The sequence below is a fragment of the Heliangelus exortis genome, chromosome 11 (assembly GCF_036169615.1).
Source record: "Heliangelus exortis chromosome 11, bHelExo1.hap1, whole genome shotgun sequence".
Taxonomy (NCBI): Eukaryota; Metazoa; Chordata; class Aves; order Apodiformes; family Trochilidae; genus Heliangelus; species Heliangelus exortis.
The window spans coordinates 20,701,711-20,723,268 of NC_092432.1; the positions used below are offsets into that span (position 1 = coordinate 20,701,711).

The following is a 21,558-nucleotide window of genomic DNA, read 5'->3' on the forward strand; positions in this document are numbered from 1 at the left end:
CTGCCCCCTCCCTGGTGGGGAGGCTCAGCTCAGCCATCCCATGCCGGGCAGCGCCTGAGGGACCCCGGGGCAGAGGAGAGAAAATGGCGGCTGGGAAGAGCCTGTGTGATGGCTGCAGGGTGGCTCTGGGTGGAGGTTTCCTACTCTGTAAAAATGGGGCCTGTGAGTATTTTAATTCACATTGTCATGTTATTACTCAACAAAATGAGGTTTTGCTGCATATTTTTATATATTGTTTATATATTGTTATTTTGTTTATAACTCCGCCCTTGTTCTTCCTACACCTGTCAATTCCTTCTCTGCTTATATATTTATACCAGTCCTTCAAGGTGTTATTTAGTGTTGGAATGGGGCAATTTCAGGCAGAAGTAGAACACACAGTGTAGGTAAAATTCCATGGTTTGCAGCTATTCCCTGATGGGAAACCTGCACATTTGTAGTCTTACTTTTCCATATTTCTTCAGTGAAAGCTTAAATCAAAACCTGGGCATGCTTGGACTGGGACCTTTTTAGATGAAGTGCAGGACACATCCGAGAAGTTTTCATCTGAGGCTCATGTCAGTGTGTTTGTGAGCTACTAAAGCCCTGTAATTCCAGGTAACAGAGCCCCAGGTGCTGCAGCTGCAACTCCACATCCTCAGACATTCCTGCAGACATTGCAGGGAGCTCGTGGTTGCACCATGGTGCAGGACAGCCTCAAAAAAAATGGGTGGTGCACAGAAAAGATGGATTTTCTTTAACACACAAAAGCAGCATTGTACTACTGTAGCTTGTAGTAAAGTGTTTAATAAAGTACAGTATCAGAAACAATATAGTCTAATAGAAAAGGTGAATACCATATATATTGTACTTGTTACATTTTCAGTGATAATTTAAGGAATGAAGGATTTCTGAAGGATCCAGCAGAGAATCAAAGAACATAGAAGCTGACTTCGTCAATTTCAAACCAGAGATGTGCAGGTGTTGGAGATACCTTTCTCACCAGGAAAAAGGAAAGCACTGACAGAACATGATTTGCTAAGAATGTAGTAAACACACCAGCAGCAGATGTCCAGTGTTCATCTGTTCCAACTGTTCCCTCCAGAATAAGGACTGGTCTGTGGAGCAGGTTGAAACTCACATCACTCAGTTTGATTTCTGTAGCAGCAGCCATGGCCTTATAGAGATGCAGGGTGGTTCATCAGGCTGGCTGGGTTTTTACTGTGCAGTTCTGAAAGGTGTGGTGCACTGATAGGTGTTCGTTTCATGTACCAGCAACAAAAACAGTATTTGAAACACTCAAATAACAAGTTTAATCGGCTTGGGCAGGATGGAAAGTGAATCTAGACTGAGGAATGGAGCTGAGATTGTTCACCAGCTGCCAGAGGGCTTGCTGTGGCCTCAGCTACTCATCAGTTTGGTCTAATTGGTACCTGTACCCTGAGTGAGGCACAGGAGCAGGGTAAGCACAGAGCAGGTCCAAGAACATGCACACTCCAAGCTAGAATCAGGGCATACCCATTGTTTGGACCTTCTTTTTCTAAATGATGTCATCTATGTTTTGTTCAAGTTCTAAAAATTTGCGAAAATCAGAGGTTAAAAATCCTTCACTAGCCTTTTTGTGGGCACAAGCTGTCCATAGCTGTAAATCACTAGTTGATGACATCTTTCCATTACTACCAGACTCCTGCATAGACTCCTGTGAGACCAAAGTAATCACCTAACTTCCAATGAAAAGTATAAATATTATTATACTACTCATTGCATTGACAGGAGAAGAAAGTTGGCTCTTTTTAAGGAACCATTGGGGAAGGAAAGTTTGTCCATTTTGTTTTTTTTTAAGTGGAGATCTTAAATCAATAGCACTTCCCCAGCTGTAAAGGTTTATGGTTAGTTATCTGTCTCCTGATTTCTTTCATAAATACAAAAGTGCACTTTTCCAGTGTGATAGTCACCTAAGAAAGTAAATCACAAGCTTGCAAAAAACGACCACAATCTGTAGGGACAAGAAGAAATTCTGTTCTTTGGAAACATTTGATAATAGTAATAGTAGTAGCAACAGTAATAAAAATAATAATAATAATAATAATAGTAATAATAATAATAATAATAATAATAGTAGATGAGAATAAATCCACTGATTCAAAAATAACAGGAATTTCCTTTTCCTGATTATTTTCTGCAGTGTTTCTAAGGGACTATTTTTTCAAAGAGGAAGGCTACATTGACTACCTTCCTGGATACAGTTTCTATCCAAAAAATAAACACCACCATTAGTTACTGATACTGCAATTCAATGATCCATATCAGGATGTGGATGAGGAGGCAGTGACATATTTTTTGTATGCTAGAAAGCACTCATGGGCTTATTTATCATCAGTTTTAAAACTCTTGCACTTGCTATTGTATTAGTTTAATATTTGTTACCAATAATGTTCTATTGATAATGTTGAGTTATTAAGTTTTGCAAGGATTACAAAGTTTACTTCAGTTGGCTAAAAAACCATTTCTTAAATCTCCTTCTTAATGTCCAAATGTACTGAAAAAAATGAAGGAAATGATCTGCTCTTTTAAGATTTGCAGAATTTTGTGCAGTGCTGTCAGTCACCATCTCCCTTCCCTGGCAGGCAGATACCAGCCTTTCCATCACCTAACAGTTTGGGACTCTGTAAGCTGAGAAGAAGAACTGAGGGTGATGGTTTTTTTTTTCCTTTTTCATTGTTCAGGAGGCACCAGATTCTTGGCTAATGACAGTGTATATATGTCAAAAGATAGTTTCCAAAATGAATGCTACTCAACACAGACCAGATGTCAGTAAACACACCACAGCCTTGATATTCAGGGATGCATGCTGAGATATGACAGGCTCAGTTTCTCTATGAAAAACAGGGCCCATAATATTCCTAAAATCATCATCTCTACTTGCAAATGCCCCTTCCCATGCAAAATGACCCAAATTGCTTTCTTTTCTTTTTTTTTTTTTTTTTTTCTTTAAAGAAAGTAATGGCTATTTACACTTCTTATAAGGCTACTCACATCAGGAATTCAACTAATTATGCATGCACAATCATTAAATGGGGGACCAAACAGAATGTTTATACATGCTGAATGAAGCAACAAGGGGGAGAATATAGCTCTGGGATATGAAAATTAGTTGTAGTGCCAGAGATACATCAAAGTAGTTGTAGTGCCAGATCAGGGTAACAGAGAATCAGTTGGCTAAGGACACTGTAGTCCAAATTTTAGAATACATAAGAATATCAAAAAGAGTAAACAAGAAAAAAAAAAAAAAAAAAAAAGAAAAAGAAGGATTTAACAACAAGATTTCTGAATATTAAATCATAGTAAGATTAATGAAAACTTTAATAGGTTAATTATTTTCAAATATTTTATTTAAAGAACTATGAACTATTTTCTAATAATGCCCTTTACATAGTTGCATCTCTAGAAAGCTAAGGGAATTGAGAGCAAAAAGATAGCACTGAAAGAATTTTCCATCAGAAACTATTGGTTTATCTACAGAAGTAAACCAAATGCAGACAATAAATCAAAGAGAACGTTACATAAATATTTGCCCTACCAAATAGAGATTCTGTGTCAGAATTTGGCATTTAGGGTTGATTTACGAGGGTGGGAAAATCGAGTATGCAGTCAGTGTCTGGAGCACTACAGCTCTTCATTTGCTGTCCAGAAAGTTGTTGGTACAATGTAAACAGAGCATTCCTAGTGATATCCTCAAAATAACAGATTTTAACTGATTGAGCCAGGAGTAGGGGAAGCTTTACTAGTTTTCTACATGTTGGGCAGCCACTGGGTCTTTACAGGCTGCCATATATACGCTTAATTACATCAGCCTCTTCCTTGTCCAGGATGCCCTTTTCCACATAAGCATCAGCTTGCTGATCAATGAAATCTCTCAGCTTTGAAAGATCATAGTCTGAAAAATAAGAATTCATTTGCACAATGAGTCATTACCACTGTGGTGATTCACCTGAGAAGTAATGGGAGCGTAAAGTTTACCCAGCAAATGCACTTTATCCAACATGAAGAGAATTCACTACATGTACAACCCAAAAAAAAACCCCAAAACAAAATGATTTAAAAAAACCCAAACACTACCACACCTGCACAAATCTTTCTACATGTCTTGGTAATTTTACTGTTCAAGAGGAATACTGAGCTATTGTTCTCAATTGCTTGCTGGCAAATGCTGAAGCATTTTCTGGTCCTGAGATTTGATGTTCTAGTCTGCATGCTGAAGGTGTTGTTAAAACCCTATTATTTTTACAACCGTCATGAATTAAAAAGGAAGCATTAAATTGACTGCTTTCTGTTGAAATCCCAGTAAAATTCCCACTCACTACAAGCACCTGTAGTGAAAATTCAAGAAACATCCTGATGAAAATTAATCGAAATAATACAGTTATTTACCTTAAGAACATAATACTCTGACATGAAAAATATCACAGAGAGCAGTCTTTATGATTGCCAAGGTAGTCTTTGACAACTTTTTAATGTCAATCTGCAATGCAGTGCTGAAAAACCTTTTCTCTTTTTCAAATAGATGTCTGCATCTATGCAGTGTGATTAAAAACCATAAACATAAACCAGGCTTTTCCTGTGCTGGAAAACATTACTATTTTCCATGAAAAGAATTCCACTTTCAAGTAACATAAAAAGGTGACCTATTGTGTAGTGGTAACTCTGGCAACAGATCCAGTATAAACACAATACAAGTTTCAGTTACATAATTTACTGCATAAAACATAAAGTAAATTTGCTAGAATCAAAAGCCTGGAGAACATTAACTTCTTAAGGGTTCCTACTAAGTTAAATTAATTAATATCTTTCACAAGATCCTGATTTTTGTCAGTATTAATTACTTATTCGACAGACAGAAACTTCAGAACATATTAATACTGATTTTGTAATGCAGTGCAGTGCATGTCACCATGCAGCACAAGTGGAAGGACTTCCTTTCCAACTGAACACTTTTAACAGGACTGACAAAAATTACTGCCTTTTTGTGGTTGAGTCACCAAAAATTGGATAGAAATAGAAAGGTGTTAAGAAGCAAATTAATGCTTGCAATGAATTTTATATCAGTGTAAGGCAATTTCCAATGAGGAACACAGAAAACAAATCTCCCCATCCTTTCAGAGGTGTCCTTTCCATCCCTGACCTAAAAGGAATTTTTCTATTTGCTGCACTGAGGCCAGGATTTGATGTCTGGTCTGTTACCAGCATTACTTAATAGGATTTAACCTCTGTATCTCTCCATCCTACCTGAGCAAAAGAGACTAATAATGCCTAGAAACTTAATAAAGGGTGGTGAGATTTCATTCATGTTGACAGAATGAGTTTCCAGTGACAAATAACTGTGGAATGGAAATGAAGGGAATAATAAATACTAAATCAGTTTAACATCCACATTATTTACAATATTTTTTTCTTCTAGAAGAGTATTTACAACTCTTCTTTAAGTGGAGTCATGAAGGTTTAATCACTAAATATCCTGTATCAGAGTTCAACCAGTGAGATACTATAAAGTTCTGGCTAATTCGTGTATCTCACAGCAATTGAATTTGATTTCTTTTCTAGAAGCTGATAACTGTTCATTTCTAATACTTATTTGCAACCTATAAATTTGGGCAAGATATTAGGAAAATCAGCTTTGGTTTGTATTCACCACCCTAACCACAACAGCTGAACCATTACATTGAGCTGTGAAACTACTACAGTAAATTAAGTGAGGTCTTATTTGCATACTCAAATCAAACCATTTGCCATTGTAATTAATTATAATTTACTTTAATTCCTAAATGGCTACTCTTCTATAGAAGCAAAACAAATTTTGGACATAACAGCTAATCAAGTCAAAAGTCCAGGTGCTTGACACGTTTCTCTTCAAATCATCCAGAGCACTCAAATTCACTTGCCTCCTTAATCAGCAGCTGATGTTTTTAAACTGGGAAAATGCAGATTCAAATTTCCAGGGCCATTAGTTATTGAATGAACCACGAATAATAATTTCTACCAAGATTCACACAAAGTTAAGGATCTCCAAACATTTTCCTGAAGAAAACTTAACCTTCTTCGAGCATATTCAGTGAGTAAACCAATCCATGAATAGGGGCGGGGGTGAAGAAGACTTGGCATCTTAAAGACAAATTTTAAAGACTAATTAAAGTGTATCAGTTTTTCTCTAGCTCCCAGGTGCTAGACAAGAAGATGACCATGAGCCAGCAATGTGCCCTTGTGGCCAAGAAGGCCAATGGCATCCTGGGGTGCATTAGAAAGGGTGTGGTTAGTAGGTCAAGAGAGGTTCTCCTCCCCCTCTATTCTGCATTGGTGAGGCCACACCTGGAGTATTGTGTCCAGTTCTGGGCCCCTCAGTTCAAGAAGGACAGGGAAGTGCTTGAAAGAGTCCAGCACAGAGCTACTGAGATGATTAAGGGAGTGGAACATCTCCCTTATGAGGAAAGGCTGAGGGAGCTGGGTCTCTTTAGTTTGGAGAAAAGGAGACTGAGGGGTGACCTCATCAATGTTTTCAAATATGTAAGGGGTGAGTGTCAGGGAGATGGAGTTAGGCTTTTCTCAGTGGTGACCAGTGATAGGACAAGGGGTAATGGGTGTAAATTGGAGCATAGGAGGTTCAAGTTGAATATCAGAAAGAATTTTTTTACTGTAAGGGTGAGGGAGCCCTGGAACAGGCTGCCCAGGGGGGTTGTGGAGTCTCCTTCACTGGAGACATTCAAAACCCACCTGGACACGTTCCTAGGGGATGTACTCTAGGGGGCCCTGCTCTGGCAGGGGGGGTTGGACTAGATGATCTTTCCAGGTCCCTTCCAACCCCTAGGATTCTAGGATTCTAGGATTCTATGATTCTATGAGGTGCTAGCTGGAGGTGGAGAAACACTCGATGAGCACATCAATAGCACCTAACCTTGTCCTGAAGAAAACCAGCACAATGCATTCACAGATAAGCTGCACTCCCTTTTAGCACCACCCCAGGAGAACTGAGTTAGCATTTGACAAGAATCAGAAGTATGGGAAGGCACAATAAAGATAATGTAGCAGAAACCTAAGAGCATCATTCTAATTCTGTCATAACTTACACTCACTTCAAGGCCCGTTTCCATTGCCAGAGGACAATAAAGATATTTCAGTGCAAATGAAAACCCATCTCCTCAGAAAATGTGCATCTTAATGCATTTGCAGGCAGCTCAAATGCTATCGATCTGCAGTCACAGCCGTTTGCAGACTGCAGGAGTGCAGAGGAAAGGTTATTTATGAAGAGGAGGGAGGGGCTGCCCTGTCAGTGTGTGTGACAGAAAAATAATCACACACGACTGAGATGGAATTACTGTAATGAGTACACTGATAAACAGAAACATTTATTAGAACTGGCAAAGAGGACACTCCAGCAAATGCCTGCATCTGTTGTTAACTGCCACTGCTACCAGTGTGTGGAAAAGATTTTATGAGGCATTTTTTTTGTATATATAAAAGAAGTCCTTCCTATTATGGACTTTCTATATAAGAAAAAAAGGAATGTGTTGGGCTGTAGGCATGCACTCATCTCTGAAATGTAATTGATATACCCTTCAACTCACAGAGAGGGTGGCTAGATAACCCAGGGCTAACCTCATCCCAGCTTGCCCTCTGCTTGGCTAGTGCAAGAAGGATCCTTTTTGCCAGGCACCACTCATACCCCAGGGGCTGATCCCATGGCTGGGAACCTTCACTTACAGGGCTGGTGATGGCAGGAGACCCAGCAATAGCAGGGAGAAGGGCTAGGAGGCTGGTTTGATATATCTTGAGGGCAAACATGATGTGGATGAGTAAAGATCTGTGAAAAATAAGCTAGAAACCCTGCTGCAGTTTGCTGCCTCCCTCCAGCTCCCAGCCAGCCCTGCCAGCAAGGAAGAGTCAAATAGTGTGGGGCAGCTGCTGAGCATACCCTGTGCAGCTGCTTCAGTGACTGCTCCCCTCCTCCACAGCTCTGCATGTGAGAGCTACAAGTCATTAGAGTTCATTTGGGCTGAAATCCAACATATTAGAGTGATAGTGACATAAATTTGTTTCTTAAATATTTATGGTTATGAAAGAAACCTCAGTGCTACTTGCCATGGCATGCACCATAGTGCCAGATGCACTGAGCTTCTCTAGACACATCCAGACATTCAAAATACATTTAACTCATGTATAACATTATAATTAAAATATATGTTAACTAAGCAATTAAGGACCAGACAAAACTGAGACACTTATCTGTTGACACACAGACCCCCAGGGCTACCTGGGCAGGACATTAACTTCTAGCTGATGAGCCACAGAGTGCTTTGTGGCCTGTTTACAGGAATTTGCCTTAGCTGACTATTTCATTCATTGATTTAAAGTTTACATGAACCATATTATTTAACTCTAACATCACTAATTAACACACTATAATCTAGCCAAGCATTACTATTGTTATTATTGACCTTACAACACACTGCTCTTTTACAGCTTTGTAATATATATGGTGACCACCCCAATGCCAAGATTTTTACTTCATACCTTCTTTGTTACCTTGTTTGTTGTGTTTTTTTAGCCATTCTATGTTCTTTCTGATTGCTTCCAAATAGGCCTCAGCTTTCCCTAGAGGAAAGGATGAGAGAGAAATCAGGCACTTACATCCATGACTGATGCATCTTGCTTGACTGAGTGAAGTTGGTCACAGTGAAGGCAGATTAAAACTATTCTTAGTTTCTGTTTAAAAGCTGAGTCCTGTCAACCTTAGTCAGGCAAAGGTCACAGAGATGGCTAGAAGGTTTTGTTTGTGCAAGATTAGCCATCCACAAACTTAGGATCCTGGCTTTTTTGATCTCTATACACAATGTTCAGTGGGACCCACAGATACTGTGTATGTTAGAGTAAAGGCAGCCTGTAGGTTTTTGATCATAATAATTGTCCAGCAAAAATGAAGCTGTTAAACCAGCAAGAAATGACTTCAATGAGACTGAGAGCTTTGAGCATCTCATATCCAGAGTGTCAGAAAATTCCATTCAGTAGTGCTAACAGCATATGGCAAACCTAAGATTGTGCTATTTGGGAAAGACAAGCTGAAATACAGCTACTTACATCTACTGAGAAAAAAAGATATTTTCAAATTACCATGATAACTCGTTGGTATAGCCAAAATTTTAAAGTGATGGCTATTTTTGGACCAGAAAGCACACAGGACAGAATTAGTTCAAGGATTACTTAATAAGGCCCTTAAGGAAATATTCCAGCTAATGGATTTCCAATTCTTAACTTGGCTGGAGCATTATTGATGTTATGTCTTACATCTGTCAGGAGAGAAAAATAAACAAAAAACCTGGTGTAACTAGCATGTAGAAGGCTACTACTGCCAACTCTGCACGCCTGGTCCCACTAGTAATTTTTGAGCTGGGACTGCAAAGTTAGCTTGATAGTAAGTTACTCTGTGAAAGAGCAAAAGGCACTGCATGACAAGACAAAGACCTAAATACTGATACAACTGGAATTTCTAAAGAGCTTTTGGGCTGAACGATTTTCTGAAGGTACAGGAAAACAATCTTAACCAAACTGAACAGACAAATCTTCCACAAATCAGTGAGGTACCTGATTTTTCAGTTCCTGTGGGTACTGAAACAACTGTTCTTTACTGTGAAAATTTCTTTACTGTGAAATTTCTTTACTGTGAAATTTCTTTACTGTGAAATTTCATTAGTAGCCATTTCAGCTACTTTCCTTTCATGCTTAAATAATGACTGCTGGAAGGAATATCACCTTCTGTCTCTGGGTGGCTAATAGTTTATTTGCCTGGACTGCTCAGAGGACTGAGCCAGGGGGCCAGTGAACTGCAGTCTCCTGTAGCCTTGATGACTGCAGTTCAGTAGCAAGCATTTTGCACTGAAAACACATGCATTCAAAAAGAAGAACAAGCATAAAACAGGATCAGTGTAACACAAATTATTAGCAATTTGTTATAAACCAGTTGACTACAAACCATAGATGGTTATGCTGGATCCTTACTGAGAAGAACCCAGTGAAAGATTTCTGCCCCAGCAAACATCCTCCTTCAAACACTGAGCATTCACTACCTGACAAATCTCCTGAAATTCTCCTTCACTAATTCATGGAAATGCAAAAATGTCACTGATTTCAGGTCTTAATTCAGAAAAATAGCTTCTTAAGAAAGTCCTTCCAATCTAATCAGTAAATTGCCAATGGACAAGGAGCTTTCTGTGTGCAGGAGAGACAATTTACTCTGGAGATGCAACTAGACCATGGAACCCACTCTATCAAAAGAGATGGCTGATCCTGAAGCACTATATTGTAACCATCACTGGCCAAATTAATTTGGCCAGCTTCCCTTCTTTCAGCAAGTTCTTCATCCACACACAGAGCTGGAATGAAGCCACTCTTAACTTAGAATTTTACACACCAACCTCTTATTCTTCTAAGGTTTATTTCTACTTTACAAACTGAGAAGAGACAAAAGCTGTATTTAAATAGTTAAGAGCTGTGCCTGACATGACAGAAACACTTGTTCAAAGTTATGTAAAATAGGTTATTTGCTCATAGCCCTTAACCTCTAGCAGTGATGAATGCAAATCTTTTCACTTTGCAGAACTTTTCAGTACCTTTCAGTACCAGCTTGTTCTAACACCAACTGTAGATGTCAATGGACTTCCTCAGAATATTGAATATCCTGATTATCTGATTTCACTGGAAAGCCAAAGTTGTAAAGAAGCAACATCTCTGCACTACTGTGTCAAAATGCATTTCATACTTCTCTCAAAAGGGACTACAAATTCTACATCTAAAGATTATGGCTTTACTCAGCAAGGGATATAGTTTCATTTATTTCTAATAAGTACAACTTCAAATCAAACTGACTCCCAGTAACCATAAACTGAAGATGTTTATGCTGACACAATGGATAAAAAATACCACAGAGAGGAAAAGATTCCAATCACTTGGAGCATTCATATGCAGCAAAAAGCCATGGCTATTTTGTACCTCTGGGTTCTTCACTGTTCCCTCCTGCATTTTGGTCATCAATTTTTGTGGAATCCTTTGAGATTTCATATTCCTTTTCCATTTTAGCTGCTTCTTCCTTTGTACTGTCTGCTTCTTCACTACTTTTATCTAAACAAAAAACAATAAGAGCAATTATGTACCACAAACATTTCTAAAGCACATTAATATTTTTTTTAGGAAGTAAAAAGTTTGGGGTTTTTTTTATGATTGTGGAAGAACCTCACTGGAATCTGGCTGAAAGTGGTTTCTAAAGTTCATCTCTACCCCAGACCTCTGGAAACAAGGCTGCCTGTTCCTGCTCTTACAAACAGGAGCTGATTACAGGTAACTAAAATGCAGTAACAAATAGTTCATAAAGACACATTTCTCTGTGCTGAGAAAAAAAATAGGAAATTTGCATTTTATAGATCCAAGGTTGACAAAGAATTATTTTTTTTTTTATTATTGAAGTCTTAAACACCAATGAGAAAACTTGCTTTTGTAAGGTAGACAAAGAATAATTTTTTTTTATTATTTAAGTCTTAAGCAGCAATGAGAAAACTTGCTTTTGTACATGTGTAATGTCTGAAGTCCACTAAAGAAAAGGACAGTGAACATACTCCTCAAAGCTTGGATGATTAAGTAAAATTTCCTCTCTCTTGTGTGTTCAGACACCCCAGCTTTGGCTATAGGTCCTTGAGGGACTATGTCTTTAGCTACCAGTCTGCCTTCTAAATTTTTCTGTTAAATGAATAGGTAAAAAAAGAAATGTGTTATTCCAGGAGAGAAAACTGCAGAAAACTGTACCTGCTGGTAGCTTTGTTCTGGTTTTAGTGGAGGGATTTTCCAGCTTCTTCTTTGTCTGTTCAGCTATCATTGTATCTAAGTTTTCTAGAAATCAAAGCAAAACCAAAGCCCAGTTATCCTTCAGCAGATATGATGTATAATCTAAACTACACTTCCCACAACACCAGTCTGAATAGTAAGCAGAAATCTAAAAGAAAGTCTCATCCTTGCCTCCAAAGAATGAATGCAGAGCCAACACTTAAAGAACAAACAAATAGCTATATGGAACTTTGATCAGTCTTATTAGAAGAAAGGAACAACTAAATCATGACAATAAGTGTACCAAATAGAGCAAATATTCATAAAGACACTAAATGTGTGCGTATGTATTCTAATTACTTAAGTAAAGTAGTCACAAAATCTAGATAACCAGCTGTAGCAATTTATTCTGATGAAAGCAGTGAAAGGGTTTAATTAACTTCACAAAGCATACCAGACTCTGAAATATGTGCCTCATTCTGGTGGGAAAATATTACCTCAAACTGCTTATCTGTCAGGATTTGATATGGTTTCATTGGAAAAGAAGTCTAATAAAATGTTTAAAATTATATTTAGATGAGATAAATTGAAGTGATTAAAAAATATATATTTTAAAGTTGCTAAGGTCAAGCATTTACCTGAAAACCCAGTAAGCAGCCATGGCCATGTATATAGCTCTAAAGGTCCAGAAAATCTTTTAATAAGCAAATTTCAGAGCTGAACTCATCTAATTTGAAAGTGAAAGCCCCTTTTAATCAAGATGGACATTTCAGATACAAACTTATGTTTATGTGGGAAAATACCAAAAGCTTAACAGATACTCAGAAATACAGATGGTTATGCAACCTGCCATGTTTTCTCTGTCATATTATGGACATGGTATAGAATTTTCTTTCCCACTACCAGCTTTTTTTAACAGTTCAGTGAAACATGGACCCAAGATGTGACAGATATCACCTAGTTGGTGGGGTATTTTTGAGATGTCATTTTGAATTGTCAGTATTTTCTTGATATAAACAGCTAACATAGTACAAGATGTGGCAGCTGACAGAACAGACACTATAAGGCAGGTTAATATTTTAGACCTTCTGTGTAAGATAAACATTTCATCCATCAGCAGGGAGCATCTTTTTCTATCAGAAAGGTTCTCAGCACCGAAACCTAAAGATTAGGTTTTTAGCAAGCACATTTCTCTTAATGGCAGATGAGGGTAAAAATTCTGTCTGCCATCTGATGAGAAATCACATAATCCTGTCTGCCTGAATCCTCTGTGGTTTTTTATTTACATACAATCAAATTGCAAGCAGTTTTTCTTTGCACCCTGTCAGTGCTACATCACATTAGAATTGTGAGAACTATTTCCATTTGGTACATATATTTTTAATGTGATTTCTGGCCTCGTCATATGCCCTAAATTAATGTCTAGGCTGGGTTACAAGCTGGATCAGACACACTGATGAATAAAAAACCAAGGTAGAATTATAGTGGTGGTATTGGTGCCTCACTAATCACTTGATCCAAAGCTCATTGAAAGGACCATAAACATTCCTTTCATCTGAGCTTAAGATTCTATTTTTTGCCTGGCTCAGTACCATACCAGAATTCAAGCAGGCATATTAGGATTTTTAGGAATTTGAAGGAAAAGATTATATAGCTAAGAACTCAAAAGCCCTTTGTAAATTCAAGTTAATAGATCATTCTCCTTCACTAATTCATGCAAATGCAAAAATGTCACTGATTTCAGGTCTTAACCCAGAAAAATCCATTCAATTAGGCGTAATTTTAAATGTAAAGATAGTATTTTGAAATAAATAGGAGTATTTTAATCAATTTGGTTGAAAGTGCCACACATATGTAAATAAGTGCCTTTCATGTCCTGTCTTAAAAGTGTTTGCATTTAGGCACTGCTGCAGTAAGCTTGTATTAGCAGAAAACAGACTCAGCCACAAGACTGGTTTAGAACTCAGACATCTTTAGATCTAAAGGTCTGCCTGCTGATAATATTTCAAAATGTTTTCATTATGTTGACAGGCTGTAGTTTTTAGAAGTTTTACATTTATCCACATATTGCATGTGCTAGAGAAGGCAACAGGATTTATATCCTTCATTATTCAGTTAGCTCAATAAATCTCATCAGGACTTCTGCAGTTTCTCTGAGCCTTTTGAGCTGGAGAACAATTTCATTTGTGTTCAACACACGAGCAACAAACTAATTATTACAGCTTTGTCAAGTACAGTAGCACAGTAATTTGCATTTTTTTTCCAGCTATGCATTCAAGGGTTGGACTTGATGATCTCTGAGGTCCCTTCCAACCCAGCTAATTCTATGATTCTATGATTCAGCAGCTACATCTGTACATGAACTATGGGATGGCAATGGTGACCACTCATGATCCAAGCTTTGTCACTGAAGCCAGACTGAACACAAAACCAACCATTTCCCTTTTGCAAAGCTTTGTTTTGTCAGTAAAGACACGGACAAGTTATATGACAGGCTTTTTAAGAAGGATTACATTTTACAGGAGGAATACTGAATGTCTTGCTAGCTGGATGACACATCAACACGAATCTCTGTTTCTAATGTGCATTTCCTGCATGACAGAAAGAAGCCAACTACGTAAACCTGTTTGTGTTTACAGAGATCATCTGGTGCATCTAACTATTTATTGTAGAGAGAATATTACCAGAGAATCCCAGTTCTTCTTGAACAATATTTATTGACCTTTTTCCTTCTTCGGAATTAATGTCTTTGACAGCTGGTATTGTTTCAAAACATGTTTGTACTTGTCTTATGTGGCTAGTCCAGGGCTGAATGATGTTTGCTGTGAGTTACACTGATGAAGTGAATCATCTCCTCAGCTGAGCTGTGCTGGGCCAGCAGCTAAGCAACTGCATGGTGGACGTGGAGGCCTAACAAGAACCGATTAATTTTTCGGTACCGTCTCCTTAGCAACGTAATTTTTACAGAAGAAGAGTTCAGAAAGGCACTGACCTTTGCGCAGAGCTGGCCACTTATTTGAAATGGCACTAATTAAAGCAAGAGAACAATAACTACTGAGCTAATGGAAGTGACCTAAGTTGGTAAAATAGGTCGCTCCTCTGGCGGCCAGCTTTCCGCAGAGCAATATAATCTCATCATTCCAACCAGACACCAGGAGCCAAGAGACCTGGTTTCTGCCTTGGCTCCCTTTCTAACTTCCTCTTTGATCTGGGATGACTCAGAGAAGCACTCGTGCTGCAGGAGGGCTCCTATTTTGAACAGACATTCTGAGGCAGCCTCCAGGTGCTACGCACCGAGAGATCCCATTAATCACATCCACAAATGCCCAGCACTTCTGAAACCCTGAAGTCCATCGAGTTGGGCATCCAAAACTCTGAGTGGCATAAAAGCAGAATGCTTATCTTTACTCAGGAAGAATGCACTGCAGTAACACCCTTTAAATCCAGGGAAAAAGCTACTGTATAAAAAAAACCCTACAAATTCAGTTATTAGAGAAGCAGGAACTAACCCACCCATCTGAGTGTTAGATAGAATAGGTAATGAAAGCCTGAAATGGACCCTTCTCTATAGATAAACAGATTCATGGTGTTTTCCAGACTTTTGCAAATTCTCCTACAAAGGTTTTTTTATCTTTGCATAATTGTCTCACAGCTGGGAGGCAGTTTCACATTCTATCCTCATCAAATTGACAGAAGCTGAGATTTCATATCATCAGACTTCCAGACTGCTTTGCTGTTCTGTTTTCATACAGCATAGAAAGGCTGTGCTTATTAAAGGAGAAAAATGGATGATCCTGGTAGGTACCAATCTTTATGAAAGCTAAAAAAAATTAAAAATTATTTTACTTCATGAGCTCACACTCTACAGCAGCTTCAGCCAGCAAGCTTTGTGCTGATGTCTGCTTGTATGAGATGCACATATTTCAAGCATTAAATGCATATTTCTCCCAGAGCTCTTCTGTCTCTTGCAGTAGATGATCTTTAACAGTCTGTAAGGCCTTTTTTTCCATCTGTGACAAAACCCAGGACATCTTAGAATTTGCCTGTTACAGTAGGGACCAGTGCAGCTGATTAATTCTTTAGCCAAATCCTCCTTTTATGTTACATGAGTGCAGGTCCAAGGATTGCCAATACCCACTGGATTTTCACTAATGTAGCCAAAAGCATGGCCTTTATTCAGCTGATATGTGTATCCTGCATGATACAGGATGAACATGAGAAATCCCTCTACTGTGGAATTAGATTTGTCTCAGCCTTGCAAATCTTCTGTTCCTTTCCAGCTCCCTGTCTTACACATCAAAAGATGGCATCTTCTTTTTGAATCTTCCCATTTGACTGATATGGCACGAAGGTGTGTCTGAGGCTTGATGCTGCCACGGGAATGACAAGGCAGGTGACAAACCCCAGGCAGTGGCATCACTTGTGAACAGGTTACATGCAAGATGTTCAAAGGGATTTGAAAGAAAACAGCATCAGTGTTGCCTCGTGGCCAGATTGAAAGAAACTCAGAAAGGGAAACTCGACTAAATAGGTGTGTTTAGAGGTGAGAAAAGCCCTGACCAAGACTCCTTTATTGTCCTTATTAAATTCCCTACCTCATGGACAATATCTCAGATGTAGCTTTTCAATATCGTACAGGAATTTCCTTTGCATTGCTCCAGAGTTTCTGGAGCTGTGTGGTGCAGTCCTTTCCTAATCCTTTCCTGTCCTGAGGCTTCTGGGTGGTCTGTGCACACATTTTGAAGTATTTTGGTACCATGCACTTTAAAAACAGGACAATTTGGGACTGAAGCATCACAGCCGCCTCTACTACAGGAGTGGGATGGAGCTTAGTTTTGAAAGTTCAGTGACACCCTCTTTACCTCACACCCACATTATCATCTCAAATCATAACTTATGGTCTCAGTGCTCAGCTGTCAGCAGAGAGATACTGAAATCAAAAAGGAAAGTTTATTTAATGCAGCTATGAAATACGGTGGGGGAAAAAAAAATATGAAGTTCCCTCCTTTCTTTAGAAACACAAATCAGTTGGTAGGATGCAAAACCTGGATTTTCAGGAACTCAGCAATACATTTGTCAAAAGAAACACTACAAGGAGAGGTTTCTTAAAAAGTATCCAGGTGGGAAAGCATAGAGGAAGCAGTGAAAGGAACCAGAAAAAGAGGCAATGTATTTGAAAGAAATAGCTGCAAATTTAAAGGGGACATAGTGATAAGCAAAGGAATGAATTGTAATGCATTCATTTTGGTTCTTGGACACATGATTTGATAGTCATGCAATGTAGGAAAAAGAATTAGTAATATTAATTATTAGCAGTAGACCTGGTAGTACTAAGCTACCAGATTTCTCTCCAGAAAAGATATTTGATAAAATTTAAATCCTATGGATACTGGAAATACTATGTCCTCACACATACTGTCACCCTTAGGTGACACCCATTTTACTGTAGTGTGTAGTGGTCCTGTTATTTAAGAACTGTGAGGTTAGCTGCCACAGACTTTTCACACCACAGATAACCTATTTTTTTTCTATGCCACAAAAGTCTGAATGGGAAGAAAATAGGAGATTAGATCTAAGCAGTGGGGGCAAAAAAACCCATTCATCTATTTGTGTAAAGAGAGAAGTAGCATGGCATAGAAATGGATGGCATAAGGCTACAGAAAGAAATGAGATAAAGTTGCAGTGGGGTTTGTGATCAACATATTTCCTAGATTCCAGTCTTATCTGGAACATTTGCAAACTCTCTGTCCAGTCTTACCTCCATGCTAACTCATCTTGCTTTTAGTGGTTTATATATACTTAACACCATCACTGCTGCTCCTCTGTATGCACCTCCCACCTAAGGTGCCCCTGATTTCTACTTTCCAGGTATGTGAGAGTCCTTGTTCTTCCTAAGAACAGTTTAGTATAGTTTAGCATCTGTGCCACTTTAGTTCATCACATAAAACATAAATAACAGAGAAAAGAGAGCTGCCTGAACAGAAGTAACTCCTGCTGGCAGCTGCATGCATCGATCAGATGATAAAGTAATACTGGGCAAGGAAAATCACCAAAGGGAAATTCAGCTGGGGAAAAATCAATTAAAGATTTTAATGCTTATGAAGAAAACCTGCAGTAGCATCAGAAGTCCCTTTGGAATTAAGATTATTAAAAAAAAGAAGAAGGCATTATGCATGTAGAGATCCCTGAATGAAATACTATCAATGTCCTTCATCTCCCAGGCCAAAATGAAGGAAAGAACAAAAGATCCACACAACTCATACATCTTTTGTAGCTTTTGTGACTGGTTTAGCCAGACCTTCCCTTACTTCTTTGAAATCACAGAGATGGCATTAAGAAGCATCTGCTTCTAGAGACCATCAGTAGGAGAAGGAGAGTACAAGTCTGTGCTCTGATCTGCTCTTTGCCTCACACTCTTGGCTCTCTGCCTGTTCTTGCCTAACTAAAGAAATAGCAGGTTCAGACCTTTGGCCTGCAGCACCTGCACTGATGAGACCTCAGGGATTAGCCACAGTAGTCAAACAGGTCCTCTCCCAAGAAAAGCCTGGATTGTGTCTACTGTGCACTGGCCTGTGCTGGGGAAATGGCAGAGCTCTGCCTGCATCACAAGTGGAGCTGCTGAGGCTGCCAGGACTGAATGCAGGAGGCAGAACAGCTACTGCATTTTCCTTAGCATGGAGAGCCATGAGCATGTTAAAAATCTACACAGGGGACTTTCTGCCTTTTTTTGTTTCCCCTGGATTTCTTTCATGCAGCCTCACTCTGGCTACAAGAGAATATTGTAGTGAACCAGTACCTCAAGAGTAACTTTAGAAAGGAGCCAATGAGTGTTGCTGGGCCTTGGCAACAGCTCCCCAGTGAACTATCCACCCCTCTGCTCCTCCTGAGTCTTGGAGTTTGGTCGTCTCTCCAGTTGTCCAAGGAGGACAAATTCTGAGGGGGTAGAAGAGGTAAACAGAGACATCTGCTCATGCCCATTTGGAACCAACACAATCTCCTACTCAGTCACGGGGGAGAGGGTGGATTCTGAGAGTGAGTCAGAGCCAAAGAGGGGGGTGTGAGAGGTGCCTTTGGTTTGGTCTAGGGAGGGAGGCAGCTGTGACTCAAACACTGCATACTGACAAGCTGGAGCAACGTATCTATTACCTCCTATTTAAATGGGGTTTGCTCCCCAGCCTGTGGGCTAAGGCCTGTGTGTTGTAGACTCTGGCTCCAGTGAGCTAAATGCTCTACAAGAAGGAGGTGAACAGTGTGATGCCCCTCAGAAAGAGCAAAGCTACAGGGTGCTTAAACCTAGCTTTCTTCCCACTCTTTTGCCTCCTTTCTCTTGTCCAGTGTGGTTCAGCTGTGGAAAATACAGAAGCTCTTATTTAGAAGTTGAAAACAAAATTAGCACTCCTCATCCTAAAATGTGATAAAATATGTGTTATATGCAGTGTCATGATGAAGGTCCTATATATCTGTGAGATAGAGAAGTACTGATGGCAAAAGCTGTCCTACATTTCCTAGTCAATAAATAAGAAGAACACAATGTGTCCCTACCAGTTTACATTTCTACAGTAACAGTTCATTGGATAACACAACTTTCATTTTGTTGGGATGCTAATAGGTAATAAATCTACTCTTGTAAGCAGTGTATAGAAGGAGAATATAAACAATGTACTCTGTATAAAGAATTCATAAATATTCACTGATGCCTGTTAAGAATTTGCCTATCTCCTCTGAAAGCTCTGTTTTTGTTATGGCCCACTAGGTTCTAATTACAAATATTTCCTAGAATGGTTCTAAAAATCACTCATTGTTTTGGTCTTACTAGTGAGAGATGATTTACAACTGTATCCAAACAAATAAGCAGAAAACATTTGTTCTCCTTCTAAACTGACAGCAATATTATTAAAATAAGTGTATTACAAAACCATACATAATTACTATAAACAGAGTTTTTACCATGATGTTAGTGAACTAATACACTTCGCTCTTTAAAGAAGATAGATCGCCTGGCATGGGCAGGAAAAATCACTCAGCACACAAAAAAATAACTTTCTTTTTGCTGTGTTCAAAGCTTTTCCTTAACACTTATCTGTTCTGTGATAGAGGGCTCTGATAAAAAAGCTATCAGAATGAATTTCCACCTGTCTGTACTCCACAGAAGGAAAATGAAGGAAAGCACAATGTTATCCACAAGCTGATAGTCAAGCAATACAAGTATCAGTTCAATGCATTCCCCATTCTGCTCTGCTTCAATCAAAGTGGGTTTTGATCTTTGTTCAAGCAGCACTTTTTCTCTTGAAGCATTCAGCACCACGAAGTCCTTTCAGTTCTGCATGGAAAATTCACTGTGAACTATTTATGCAGCAGAAACACTATGAACGCCATGAATAATGAAATATTTTGTGCTGAATCAGGCATAACTTCTCTAAAAGCTTCTCTCTGCTTTCCAATGGTCATTATGTGGACAGATTCCAACTCTTTAATTCCACTCAGTCACTGCACCCTTGCCAACAGCAATCAGTGGCCAAGAAGGCCAATGGCATCCTGGGGTGCATTAGAAAGGGGGTGGTTAGTAGGTCAAGAGAGGTTCTCCTACCCCTCTATTCTGCATTGGTGAGGCCACACCTGGAGTATTGTGTCCAGTTCTGGGCCCCTCAGTTCAAGAAGGACAGGGAAGTGCTTGAAAGAGTCCAGCGCAGAGCTACTGAGATGATGAAGGGAGTGGAACATCTCCCTTATGAGGAAAGGCTGAGGGAGCTGGGTCTCTTTAGTTTGGAGAAAAGGAGACTGAGGGGTGACCTCATCAATGTTTTCAAATATGTAAGGGGTGAGTGTCAGGGAGATGGAGTTAGGCTTTTCTCAGTGGTGACCAGTGATAGGACAAGGGGTAATGGGTGTAAATTGGAGCATAGGAGGTTCAAGTTGAATATCAGAAAAAATTTTTTTACTGTAAGGGTGACAGAGCCCTGGAACAGGCTGCCCAGGGGGGTTGTGGAGTCTCCTTCACTGGAGACATTCAAAACCCACCTGGACACGTTCCTAGGGGATGTACTCTAGGGGGCCCTGCTCTGGCAGGGGGGGTTGGACTAGATGATCTTTGAGGTCCCTTCCAACCCCTAGGATTCTGTGATTCTATGATTCTATGAATTATGGTCCCAAGTCCCTCCCAGTACTCAACCTGTGCAGTGACTGCAGCCTCCAGCAGGCTGGGCCAAGCAGGGACAGCTCAGCTGTTTGCACAGCATCTGCTGGGTGCTGACAACCAAGCCAGAGGAGGAGAAGTTGATACCACAGTTGGATCTCATTTGCAAGACATCTATGGAACTGTGGTCCTGTGTCACAGGATTCATTGCCCTGCACTTTCTCTACCGACAACGCTGGTTCGTTCTTTTATTTGCAAAAATTATGCTAAAGGAGATTTTAATCTTCAAAAGGCAAAGAGGCTTTCTGGAAAGATTTCTGGAACCCTTTGAATATGCTAGAAACATATCAGGAGGCTTTGACACCACAGTAGTATTTGCTCCCAGTAAATCCTACGATACAAAAAGCAGCATTCATAGTGAGGATAGTGAAGAGTGATGGAAGGCAGTAACAATTTGCTACCAGAAGGGCAATTAGCAAATCAAATGCATTTCAGCTGAATGTACATTTTAATCAGTTTGTTACAGCCTTTCCTTAATGCTTCCAGAACTATATTTTCTGATTCCATGCTGTAATACGTAGGCACAA

The 21,558-nt window shown here is 39.3% G+C and overlaps 1 protein-coding gene across 1 annotated transcript in view; it reads right to left on the reverse strand.

Moving 5' to 3' along the window:
- Positions 1-3,353: 3,353 nt before the first annotated feature.
- Positions 3,354-21,558, reverse strand: part of SCG3 (secretogranin III) — a 33,566-nt gene continuing 15,361 nt past the window's right edge. The window contains exons 12-15 of the mRNA XM_071755201.1: positions 11,821-11,904; positions 11,014-11,142; positions 8,542-8,622; positions 3,354-3,916 (exon numbers count right to left, since the gene is read on the reverse strand). Coding sequence (XP_071611302.1) covers positions 3,798-3,916; positions 8,542-8,622; positions 11,014-11,142; positions 11,821-11,904 — 413 coding nt within the window. The 3' untranslated portion in view covers positions 3,354-3,797. The remainder of the gene's footprint in view (positions 3,917-8,541; positions 8,623-11,013; positions 11,143-11,820; positions 11,905-21,558) is intronic.